At 38.1% G+C, this 12839-nt stretch overlaps 2 protein-coding genes across 16 annotated transcripts in view; one reads left to right on the forward strand and one right to left on the reverse strand.

The window, feature by feature from the left end:
* LOC144020339 (ras-related protein Rab-8A-like) overlaps positions 1–12839 on the forward strand; it is a 316622-nt gene that overhangs the window by 247139 nt on the left and 56644 nt on the right. The gene's annotated exons all lie outside the window — the stretch shown is intronic.
* The window catches only part of ptprfb (protein tyrosine phosphatase receptor type Fb), a 273163-nt gene that overhangs the window by 141483 nt on the left and 118841 nt on the right, over positions 1–12839 (reverse strand). For all 15 annotated transcript variants that reach the window (XM_077523628.1, XM_077523666.1, XM_077523597.1 and 12 more), the window contains exons 3-4: positions 11026–11171; positions 8597–8738 (exon numbers count right to left, since the gene is read on the reverse strand). In XM_077523628.1, the coding sequence (XP_077379754.1) occupies positions 8597–8738; positions 11026–11171 (288 nt within the window). The remainder of the gene's footprint in view (positions 1–8596; positions 8739–11025; positions 11172–12839) is intronic.

Here is a 12839-nt window from a genome sequence, read left to right on the forward strand (position 1 = left end):
CCAGCATACTCGGCACGCCCGTAAAAGAAGATGGCATGGTGGAAAGAAGCGGGGTATGACGCTGATAATTATTTTGTTATAGGCCAAAACAATGATGACTTTGGGCCCCGTTTGAAAGTCTGGATGACCTCTTAAGCCAAGAAAACGGGGCGTGAGAACAGCCGCAAAACAAAAGCGCTTGATTCTTAACAGCGTGACAGAATGAATTACAGAGTGACTGGAGACTCGGGACATGCCAAAGTGCTAAAGTCCAACTTGGCAGAGGGTTGGAAAAACATGCCCTAGTAGGCCATTCTTTTTATTTGACCACATTCTCTTAGTTACTTTACACCCCCAAGGATTTAACTGATAAAATATATAGTATGAAGAGGTTACATTGTTTTCACACTCACTTCTGTCTGACTCTTGAATTTATTTTGGTTTTATTTTACAATGGCTAACTTGTTAAAAAAAACAACATTTCCCCTAATTTTACATATAAACACATTTATTTTCATTAACGCAGTGGTGGTCAGACTTTTCGTATCGAGCAATTCTCACCTTGTGCTTTGCTCAAGGGCACTGCAGTTAATGTTAACATAAAGCTCCCCCCCTCCCTCCTCGCCATTCATTTTCATCAGAGCTGCCGTACAAGTTCTCAAAGCTCCGGGCGAGCGCGGTCCATTAAGGTTGGCCGACCATTAATCTCCGTCTGCTTGCAAGCGGCCCCCGTGTTTTTCGCACCGAGTTCCGCCGCTGTGAACTTGATGCATTGCCGGGGCCACAAACAATAGCCTAAATATAGTCGGGCCGGGCTGGCGACGTCGCTCTTTAGAGAGGGTTTGTGTCGCGGAACGAGCATGGTCTGTGTTTTCATGTTTATGTACTGAGCAAAAATATAAATACAGCACTTTCGTTTTTGCTCCCATTTTCTCAGGAGCTGAACCCAAGGAACTCTCAAATATTGCTGACAAATATTGCTCACATTCTCTAAATCTGCTTTAGTTCGAGCCACTTTGACTATGCAGCCATCTCCTGGTATAGCGGTCTCACACAAATATTAAAGAATAAACTGCAAACTCCTCAGAATAAGCTCGTTAGGGTTATCCTAAAAATTCATCCTCGTACACATTTGCATCCTGATCAATTTAAAAACTTAAATTGGATAATGGTAGAGTAACACATTAATTATATGAAAATGCTGCTTACTTTTAAGATTATATCAAACAAGGTTCCTAAGTACCTGCAACATTATTTTTCCCTGGCCTGCCAAACTCATCAGTATTCTACATGAGATAGTTCAACAGATTTTGTCCCGTACAAATTTAAAACCTTAATGGGTAAAAACAGTTTTTTTGTACAGTGCAGCAGTACAATGGAACCAACTGCCAAAAGAATTAAAAATGAGTGGATCTTTATGTTTTTAAAATGGCTATCAAATTATGGTTACAAAACAACTCTTAGCTACTGAAATGCAGGGATGTCACAATAAGGGCAATATCGTGATATTGTGATATTAAAACTGCCACAATATCCTCATCGTCATGTTCACAATATTTAAAAGGAACACATCTGTTTTAAAAAAAGTCAGGTTGATTTCCATTTGTGCAGTTCTAGCACCCTCTAGTGGCTACTTTATTAGTGCAATCTAATTTTCATTAGGGATGTTTTGGCCTTCTATGTTTAAAATCTATGCTAATTAGATAGATACTTAGATAAAGGGGAACCTAATTTGCTTGTGAAGCGATCAATGTGTTCTTGCATTACCAAGTACGTGCCTCAATATTGTTATTAGAGATTGTAGGTAATATGCATTGCTGTAATGTACAAAAACACAATATTGTGCTTTTTTTTTTTAGTATAAGCTCTTTTTTTTACAATATTGTGATCTTTTTTAAATAATTATCACAATATCGTGATAATTATCATATCGTGACCTTCATATCGTGACAATATCGTATCGTGATGTTTGGATATCGTTACATCCCTACTGAAATGTAAATTATTATTATTTTTTATTTTTTTTTAATAATAAATGATGTATTTTATGAGCCATAAAGTACCTGTATTATACTATGGTAACTTATACCCAATTTTTATATGTAAAACAATAGGTTTGGATTTCTTATATTAATATTTTAAATTGTTTTTTTTGTTTTTATTTTTTTATTATTATTTGAATGCTTGACTATTGAAAATTTATCTTATTAGTCTTTGCTGATGAAATGATGTTGTCCTTTTATGTTTCTTGTTTTTTGTCATGCTATGTTTTGAGGACCACAATGGAAATACGCCTTCTGGCTTTATTGTGTTTTTATCCTCGGTGATACCTGACTGAATGATTGGAAGTATGTGTTGTCTGTTATCACCAGAAAAAAAATCAATCAATCAAACAATCAATCAATCAATCAAGTTAGTACTCCTTCTTTTGCTAAGACAATCCATCCAGTTTATTAGTGTGTAATATCACGATGCTGATTAGACAGTACTCGGTATCAGCCCATCATCAAAGCTGCTGTATTGTATTGAGGTGCCTCAGTCGACCCAGCAAGGTTCCACATTTGGAGATAAGTACCAGAAGTCATTTTGCATTGTCTGTCAAAGCAGTGATCGATCCACCGTTTTTCCAAATGTGGGTCAAGTCAATTTGGTAATTTTCTGTTTTCAAAAGTCGTATCACAAGCCCATAGATGTCGCCTGTTAAAGTCGGGGCTGATTAAGGATTATTGACTTTTTAAAAATAATATAAATAAAATTAAAAATGAATTAAAAAGAACAGTAAAATATTGCAACATTAAAATAAAATGAAATTAATAAAATGGAAGATTAAATGCAAAAAAATGCAATACATGTAATATAGGGGTGCAACAAAAACCGTTTCAATTGGAAAATGTAATGTTTTTTTTTTATTATTATTAAAAAGACGCTATTGCATTGAATTGAACCAAATCATTCCACTTTGAAATATATCGAGATATGTATCGAATCATCTTTTATTGTCCTTGAATTTTGCACCCCACATATCAAATACCATATTGAATCGTCTTTTGTGGAGATATGCTCACCCTAAAATTTTAATATAGTGTTCCCTCGTTTTCCGTTGCCGTTCGGTTCCAAAAGATACGCATAATACATAAAATCTAGCTTTATGTTTTACATTTATTATAAATGTTTTAAGGCTCTACAACCCCTCACCACACACTTTATACACTTTTCTCATCGAGGATTTACATTTTGTCACATTTCTCTCTTGTTTAAATGTTCAATAAATGTTCAAACCTTCATAAACTTGATCAAATAGGTACATTACTGTAAAAAAATGAATGCAAAATTGCAGTAAAAAAAAAATTTATATACATTTTCAACTTTTCCCCCTCTTTTTCCTATGACGAACAGCAAAGAACAAAATCCAGCAGCTTATCGTATATTTAGCGCAGATGCAAAACAACGACGACCATTGAGCAACAGGAGTCTGTTTTCACACAAGAACATCTGTCTCTCTTGTGTCAGACATTTCAGACGCTCAATGAAGCCTTCACCTTCAGCGGGCGCCCGTTTGCTTTGGCTGCCTGCCCATTCCTCTGCGGGCAGGTAAGTGCAGGCAGGCAGCAGCGGCTTGCCTCAGCCTGTCGGCCGAGAGCGGCTCTTCCACACAAGATAGATGAGCTCACATTGTTTTGCTTTTGTTGGCTCAAAACGCTCGACTCTTACTCATCACTAGGAGTCTTCTTTGTCTGAAACCGTTGATGGGAAACTGCAAAGAATGTCGAGTTGACTTTTGAAACGTTGTGATAAATAAATGTTTGTCATCGCTTGAGAGGGAAAAGCTGCATGCACGAAAGACAGAAAAATGTTGATGGAAATCAACAATGTCAACGTAGATTTTCTGTGAGGATCACATGTAAAATGTTTCTTTAATATAAATTACAATTAAAAGTCCACTTGCCCTCTATTTAAGAAATGATATAACATTTATATAATGTGGTTTCAAATCGCTTGACAGGTTTGCTGTATAGCCAAGTCGATAGCCTAATAGCATAACTGTCCAATTCATTTATATATATTATATATATATATATATCATTTGCTCCCAATAACATATAAATACGTTTTTTTATGTTTTAAGTGTTCCAAAGACATTGTTTTTGTTTTTTAATGCTAGAGCATACAGAAGGCTTTGATGCAGCCTCTCAACTGCAAAGAACGGTTGCAGAAATGGTAGTTATTACACAAACGGCCAGCAGGTGGCAGCAGAGCAAAGGAGATCAACCAGGGCAATTTAGCCAAATTCTAATGCTAATGGCTGAAAAACGGAAACGGATAGAAATATACTTTTTTTTCCTGATGAAAGAAGAGACTTTAAGCTTTCTTTTGATCCGTTCCATGTTTTTATTTCAATAGAACACAATAATCTGTGGGCCTTGGAAAATCAGTCAAAATCCAGTATAAGAGCCGGGAGCGAACGGGATTGCGAAATGTGAAAATGGCTGGGAGCGAATGCGTGTTAATAATACAGTGGTACCTTGAGATATGATTAAATGACTTCCATGACCAAACTCCTGACTCAAATGAAATGAATTGAAATGGTGGAAATATATGTTAGCATTAGCATGAAGCTAGCGGACTGAACGTTATATGTTTGTTATAACTACTCATGTAATTCTCCTAGTTTGGTTTAGTGTGACAATAAACTTCAACTGGGGGTGAAAATAAACAGCTTGAAGCTGCTTTTTTAATGAGTTGTTCACTATTTGCCCAAGAGATACTTGTTGAGAGGTGAGTTGAGTTCATGTTAATTTTGCAAACTATTAGCGGCTTACTTATCGGTTATCGACATCGGCACTTCTAAATTATTGGTTTAACGGTATCGGTTGAAAATAGCATTATCGTGCATCCCTACTGAAAACCTTTCAAAGATTACTTTTGGTAGGTAACTATGCTGTTTAGGCAAACAAAATGCATCTCACTTGCAATGAATTGAGCTGAGCTGGACAATAATTGTTTATGGAGTAGATATGTGGCTCAAGAGGGAGGTATTTATGCTTCCTGTTCCTTACATGTTTCATATACCTCTGTCCCTATGCAACATTTGAAAAATATGAATGTGCATACATACACCATTACACTTACACTGCTACAAGCAAAGGTGAAAAGGTCTTGAACAAATGAATTAATCAGTGGTTGGCGTAGCCTGCCGAGTATACTATGTATCATGTACGACTATTTTCTCAAAATTATACACCTTTTTTTATTTACAAAAATATTTGTATGATAAAAATGTGGGCCTCACATCGAAAACAATCAAATTAAAGTACAGTAAGTACAGTGTTTAATTAGCATGTTGTTTTTTCCGACTCTTACAAAATTCCCTTGAGAGCCAGTAAAGGTAAGACGTACTTGTATGCTTGTTTCTTGGATTTTTGGGGACTTCAAAACATTTGTATACTTTCAAATTTGTGGGAAGAGTTTGTGCAAGTGTTCCCACAGCCCAAAGCATGGTGACAGCCCAGATGCGTGACTTTGGTGTGGAAGAGGCCCATCAAACACCTCTGGGATGAAGTGTGACAAATACAGCGAGCAATGGCCTCTCTCAGGGCCCAACATGAGTGACAAAAATCCCACAGACACACTCCAGAATCTTGTTTATTTTTTTTCTTTTCCCAGGAGAGCAGAAGCTGTTCTTCCTGATAACTCCCACAATAACTAGGGGGACTGTGTACTTGTATTTGCGCCTAACGCTATGTGACTCGTGTTCACCTCGTGCCACACAATTCCTCACGATGCACAAGATGAGGACGAGTACGGGAGGGTGGGGGTGTTCGAAGAAAGTAAAGCAAAAGTCCCTTTGGGAAGATTACGCAAGGCCCGACCAATGATATCGAATGAGCGTGGAGGGGAAAGGGAAGGAGTGGGATTTTCTGTAAGTCCGGAGCGACGGCGGCGGATGACCCTCATCCTGCCGCTGGCTCGCTCGCAGGCTTTTTTTTTTCCTAATGGAATCAAAGCCCTGCAGTGACTCGCATCCACATGACAAAATTACAATCAATTAGGGAGGAAATGCACGCTCACGAGCCACTGATATGGAAGGCTGAGCGGGGGACGGGGTGCAGAACCTCTGTCCACATACATCATGTACATTAACGCCACCGAGGAGGAGAGTGGGAAGAGGGCGAGTGGGAGAGGGGGGACGGCGATATGCGGAAAACACTCCAAATGCTGTTTGTGTGATTATTCGGCACGTCGCTCGGTTACTACTTTACATGTGCGGCCATTTTGTGGATTGCGGACATGTCGTGTTGGGAGTCGGTTTTCAGCGGATGAGGTGTCGACCTCCCCCAAGGCTGAACAATCCAAATTTGCATCAACGCCAAAGTGTGCACCTTTATCTGCATAATTCAAACAATAAAAACTACAAATGAAAGCATGATATAAACGAGACTAGGGGTGATTCGGCAATATATCGCGATACTACAGCATGCAATTCTCGAATCGATTCAATAGGCAGCCGAATGGATTTTTTAACATCCATTTTTGATGGAAAAATATTCAACAAAACGTCTAACTTTCACACCTTAAGCATGGAAGAATGTTATATTAATGGAACATGAAGCCTTAATGTTTTATTTCAATGCTGTTCTAACGTGAAAAAGGTTACAGCCTGTTTGTTAAATACAGTGGCTCACCGTTATAACACTGAAGTTTGAGATCAATAAATAATAAATGTTCATACAAATCTTACAGTGTACATGTACAAGTTTACTGAATGGTATTTTCTAAATTGAGTAAAAAAAAAAAAATCGTAACAATCGACTTGTAAATTCATATCGGGATTAATCGGTATCGAATCGAATCGAATCGTGACCTATGAATCGTGATACGGATCGAATCGTCAGGTACTAGGCAATTCACACACCTAAACGAGACTAATAAAAGTACGAATTATAGATGAAACAAGAAATCAATGAATAAAATTTAGACAAAATATATTACCGCATATTTTCAATTTCTATTTTTAAAGGTGTCTTGAGACTAAAAATACTAAAATGAAAACATGAATAATAATACGATATATCTACCCATCCATTCTTTATATGTACCAATATATATATATATATATATATATATATATATATGATATTGTTGTTGTCATGTTACAATATTAAAGGCACACATCTCTGTCAAAAAACATGACTTCACTTCAGCCCAACACAGAATTGTGAACTACATAGACCATGAGACTTTGCGCCAATGAGCCAATAAGAACACAAGTTGCACATTGTTTATCAAGTAAAATAATTCAAAATGTTGGAACTTACTGGCATGGACTTAGCTCTGTCACTGCTATTATTATTACAAAAACACAATATTGTGTTGTTTTGTTTTATATATGACCCTTTCTTTCTCTCTCTCTCTCTCTCTCTGTTTTTTTTTATAATGTTGTGAATTTTTATACAGTATCATGAGCTGTTTTATAATATAACCAACCTCCCCAAAATATTGTGATAATTATCATATTGTGAGGTTCATATCATATGACAATATTGTACCACGACGTTTGCATATTATAGCACTATCAAGCTGAAATTGTCTTTCTGAATGATATAAACTCATAAATTTCCCTGCCTAAAAAAGACATCACGTAGATGTAGGGCTGGATATCGATACAGAATTCCAAAATCAATTCGATTCGATTCAGAAGGGCCTGATTCGATTCGTTATTTGAAGGTAAAACACTCCCGAAGTCGATGTTGTTAGCATTTGCTAACTTCCTGTTAGCGCTAGGCTAGCGATGTTTTGAAAACGAACCGCGTTTTGTATTTAAATATACAGTGGATGTAATTCTTAACGTTGTGTATTTAGTTTTACAGTTAACTCCAACTGCGGTCATTAAACAGCCTAAAGAAAGCTTAGGGGACAACAGAATAACCAGATTAACATACGCTACACACTTGCTAGCTGCTAATGCTACACAAGCAAAATGGTGCATTCAGGGTACTTTCACAGCGTCAGAAACTTTGGCTTTCTTTGATAATGTTTTAAAGGGAAAATAATCGTCTATTTAGCTCAATTGACGATTGTTTTGGCCGATGTTTGAAGGCCAATAATCGGCCAATTATAATCAGCGGCCGAGTATTCGGTCGGGCCCTATTTGGCACATTAATTTACGGGGGGAAAAACTATTAAAACTATCCATTCATGGTTTTATGAATTGATATTAGGCTCTGAAAAGGAATATCGATTCGATATCGATATATCGATATTTTAGACCCATCTTCCCATAGATGATGATACTTTGTCCTTCTTTATACAGCAAATTAAGTGGAGGCGAATCAACAGAGCCGCCGGTAGGTGCAAGCAAGTAGTGTGATTAATCAAGAAACAATTCCAGAATCAATAAATTGGTTGTCATGCTTATCTCTCCCTAAAACTGTGGGACTCAATGTTAACTTGATGCGAACTGCTCCAGACTGACACTGACAAATGCAAGGAATCCTCAAAGCGTCCCGATGCAAATGAATGCATAATTGATGCAAAGGCCGCATCTTGATGTGGGCTATGTGGGGAATGCGAGCCAGCAGAGGTGAAGTGAGGAGAGGAGAGGACGGTCTCGTCTTACCTTCAAACACGGTCAGCTTGGCGCTGGTGTTGATCTCGCCGGCGCTGTTGGCCGCCGTGCACTCGTAAATGGCCTCGTCGCGGTGCGTGCGCAGCGGCTGGATGCGCAGCACGGACCCCGAGCCGTCATCAAACTCGATCACCTGGGAGGGGGCAAAGCAGGAGGTCGGAGGGAGGTTTGGTTTGACTTTTTTTTTTTAATTCTCTTCTCGCCATTTCACTCTATTGCAGCATAGAAGCAACTTGTTTCTGATACAAGCTATTCAAGGCAACACGGCAGCAAAACGGAGACTGTGGACTATGGAAAAAATACGGCATCAAACGCATTAGTCAAAAAGAGACGCGCTAACATACACATATCGAACATGCAAATGCTTTGTATATACACATATATGTATATATGTTAGGGATCTTTCGATATACTGCTTTTTTTCATATACTGATACTAGTGTTGTTCCGATACTGTTTTTTGGCCATCGATACCGATACCCAGGTTTGCAGTATCGGCCGATACCATACCGATACCTAAGGTTTTATTTTTTCTCAACATGAAAAAGCTGTCCTGCCATTGGTTCAGAGCATTCAAGGGCCAATAGGATCTCTTAGATCGGCATGCAGTAAGATGCTGCATCCAAAGTCCTATATTAGCGTTGAAATTAATGGTATTGGCATGTTACTTGTTAGTACTCACCGATACCACTGTTTTAGTGCAGTATCGGGGCCTCTGCCGATACCAGTATCGGTATCGGAACAACACTAACCAATACCAGTACAAGTACTCAAATCGTAAGTAGTCACTGGTACAGATACCAAGTAGCGATACAACTAGCAATTTTGATTAATACTATTTCTCAAAAAAAAACAAAAAAAAAAAAAAACAATAACAGATCATTTTAAATAAATAGCCATATATCACAATATAGCATACATATTAAAATACATATAAATACTTGTAAAACTGTTTTTATTTCTTTAAAAAAAACAATGCAAATTTGAAATAAAAAACTTTGTAAAACTTTGAAAACTTAAAAATAATCCAATCTAGTAGGTTAAGCTCATATTGACTTGATTAACCAATAGATTGGTCAGACATACCAATTTTATTGGTTAGCCAAACAACCAATGAAATTTGGTTACAATAGAAAGTACGTCTAAATAGATCACTTAGAAATGTGTTTATTGTATCAATTTATTGTATTGTAAATGTGTTGATTATTCTAAGTGCATATTAATATATACATATAAAATATTACATTATATATTAAAAATAATAGTGTTTAAAAATGGAAATGTGTGTCTAGCTACATCACCATAGGCATGACTAGCTCCCTGGCCTAGTGGAAGCGTGTCCTCCCTGAAACTGGGAGGTTGTGGTTTCCATCCTTACCCGGATTGTACCAAAGACTATAAAAATGGGCCCACTCACCTCCCTGCCTGATACTCATCATTATGGGTTGGGATTGGCGAGTTAGAAAACCAAATGATTCCTGAACGCTGCTGCTGCTCGCCACTCCCTCAGTGGATGGGTCAAATGCGGAGAACAAATTTCACCCCACTTAGGTGGGTGTGACAATCAGTGGTACTTCTTTTCAGCCTCTAACACAAATTAACCAATCTCTTGGTCAGAATGACCAATTTGTATCGGTTGGCCCAATCACCAATATATATTGGTTGAAAACACCTACAATTCTAGAGTGGTTGTTTTAACCAAAGAATCTGTCGCACACATAACTACCAGTAAGATTGGTCAAATGTAACCATTTTTTTGGTAGATTTGACCAATCTGTTTTTAGATTGTAGATAATCATGAAAAAATTGTCAACAATTTTTTTTTTTTTTTTGGTGGTTACTACTGGGCACAAAAACATTGCCCGAGTACAGCACAGTTGAGTTGAATTTAACTTCCATCATAAATGACAAAAATCCCAGACACACTCCAGAATCTTTTTTTTTTTTTTCCTTTTCCAGGAGAGCAAAAGCTGTTCTTATTGATAACTCCCACAATAACTAGGGGGATTGTGTCCTATATTTGGGCACAGTGTTAATGTCAAACTGTATATAAAAGACAGATTAGAAAACATAAAAGAGAAAAGAACCCCTGCCAGATCCTGCATATTTGGTTACAGATGGTCGGGAAAGCAGCGTGACGTATCTTGTTTTGTTCATATGTGCCGAAAGAAGCGGCAACGACTACATCAAGAGAAATGCATGGGCGGAGAAGATGTAGCCGAGCGATGCGGGTGCGAGGATACGCAAAGATGAAGCGGACTACTCTCTAAACTCAGACAGGAGAAGATTAAAGGCAAAGGAAGGAGACTTGTCTGGTCTTGCTTGGCGAGAAGGAGCTTTGTTTGAGGATCAATAGTAATGGGGAGGCCGGACGACACGTTTCGCTCGTCTGCGCAAATAAGTCACGACTTGTGTGCTCACCTCAAAACGCTGCGAGCTGACTTTCTTGCCCTTCTTCATCCAGGTGATTCGAGGTTTGGGCTCACCGGTGGCCTGGCACACGAAAGAGGCGACGCCGCCCGAGATGCCCGTCTGGTCCTCGGGGGATTTGATGAAGCTCGGCAGGTCTGAAAATGGATGACAGTGAATCAACATTAACATTTTGAATATTTTAATGATGTAATTCTAACGGATCTCATTACACATATTACCCGTTTCATAAATGAATAATGCTATCATAGAATAGTATAGTACAGGGGTGAACAAGGAGGGCCGGAGTCCTGCAGGTTTTGGATGTTTCCCTTCTCCAACACAACTGATATATGATCAGCTCCTCACCAAGCTCTGCATAAGCCTGATAACTATCCTGTTGACATGAATCAGCTTGTGTTGGAAGAGGGAAACCTCCAAAACTAGTGTTGTTCCGATACCGTTTTTTTGGCCCCGGATACCGATTCCGATACCCAGCTTTGCCGTATCGGCAGATACCGTACCGATACGGACTTTGGAAGTAGCCTTCCAAAGTCCTATATTAGCGTCGGAAATAATAATAATGAGTATCGGCATATTATTTGTTAATCCTCACCGATGCCGATACCACTGTTTTAATACAGTATCGGGGTCTCTGTCGATACCAGTATCGGTATCGGAACCACATTATCCAAAACCTGCAGGACTTTGCCCACTCCTGGTATAGTACAAAGAAGTATTTTAGAATAAATAGTACAAAATTATACGAGCAATTAGGGCCTATCCCATGTGGATATTTTTTCGGATGATGATGATTCCGATATTTGATTAAAATAACTTGTTTAATGGTGCCTTAAAACAACTAAGATTTGAATTTCAATCAATTTTACAGGACTTTGTGCTTTATGTTGCTTTCGAGGATGGTCGGAAGTCGGACTAGATAGCTTTTTTCATTCATAAGTATTCGACATAACTTCACGTAACACAACGCACGTGACAGTATGCCGCTATCTCCCAGTATGAAATTATACGGTGAACTACTGAACTGTATGGAATGCTTATGAAATAAGATAAAAACAATAAATGAAGCAAAATTATGAGAAGGTAAGTATGCTGGAGGTAAAAAATGAGCTTTAAGAATCAAAATAAAAAACAAATTAGCACTATCCGCCATTTTGGTTGTTTACTTTCGCCTCGAACGCTTTCAGGTCGGCACTGGGAAAAACCAACTCGGATATATCCGACTTCCGACCATCCTCGAATGCAGCATTTGTGTTTGCCTGAAATTGGTAAAGCCCGGCCGATTTTTGAGATTTTTTTTTTTTTTTTTTTTATAAAAAATAAAAACATAAAAATTCAGGAATGAAAAGCATACATCTCATTGCTTCAAATTAGTATTAAAAATATATACTTTTTTTAATTGACCGCTTGTACGTGTCCACACATGAGTGTTGACACACTTTTGACACTTGTTGAATAACCCAGGTGAGATGTGGATGAACTACTGAAAGGAGCGCCATGCACATTTTTTGTTTTCAAGTCATCTGTGCTAGCTATCATAATATAATTTTATCAACAAGCTTGACTTAAGCGGATTAAACAGGAAAGAAAAAGTCCAACTCCTCCTCTACTTATCCCCCAACTCATGATTTTTAAGATCCGGTAATGCTAAATGTTTTGAGGCCACACATCCTTAATTTGAAAGCGCTTTTAATGCCGTCTGATCCACGAGTGAAAACCCCCCTATTAACTTTAAACGGGAAGTGTCATGAGACAGATGTTACGGCGGCGACTCCGGATGTCATAACGGTGATAATCAGGTCTTT

The sequence above is a fragment of the Festucalex cinctus genome, chromosome 1 (genome assembly GCF_051991245.1).
Source record: "Festucalex cinctus isolate MCC-2025b chromosome 1, RoL_Fcin_1.0, whole genome shotgun sequence".
Taxonomy (NCBI): Eukaryota; Metazoa; Chordata; class Actinopteri; order Syngnathiformes; family Syngnathidae; genus Festucalex; species Festucalex cinctus.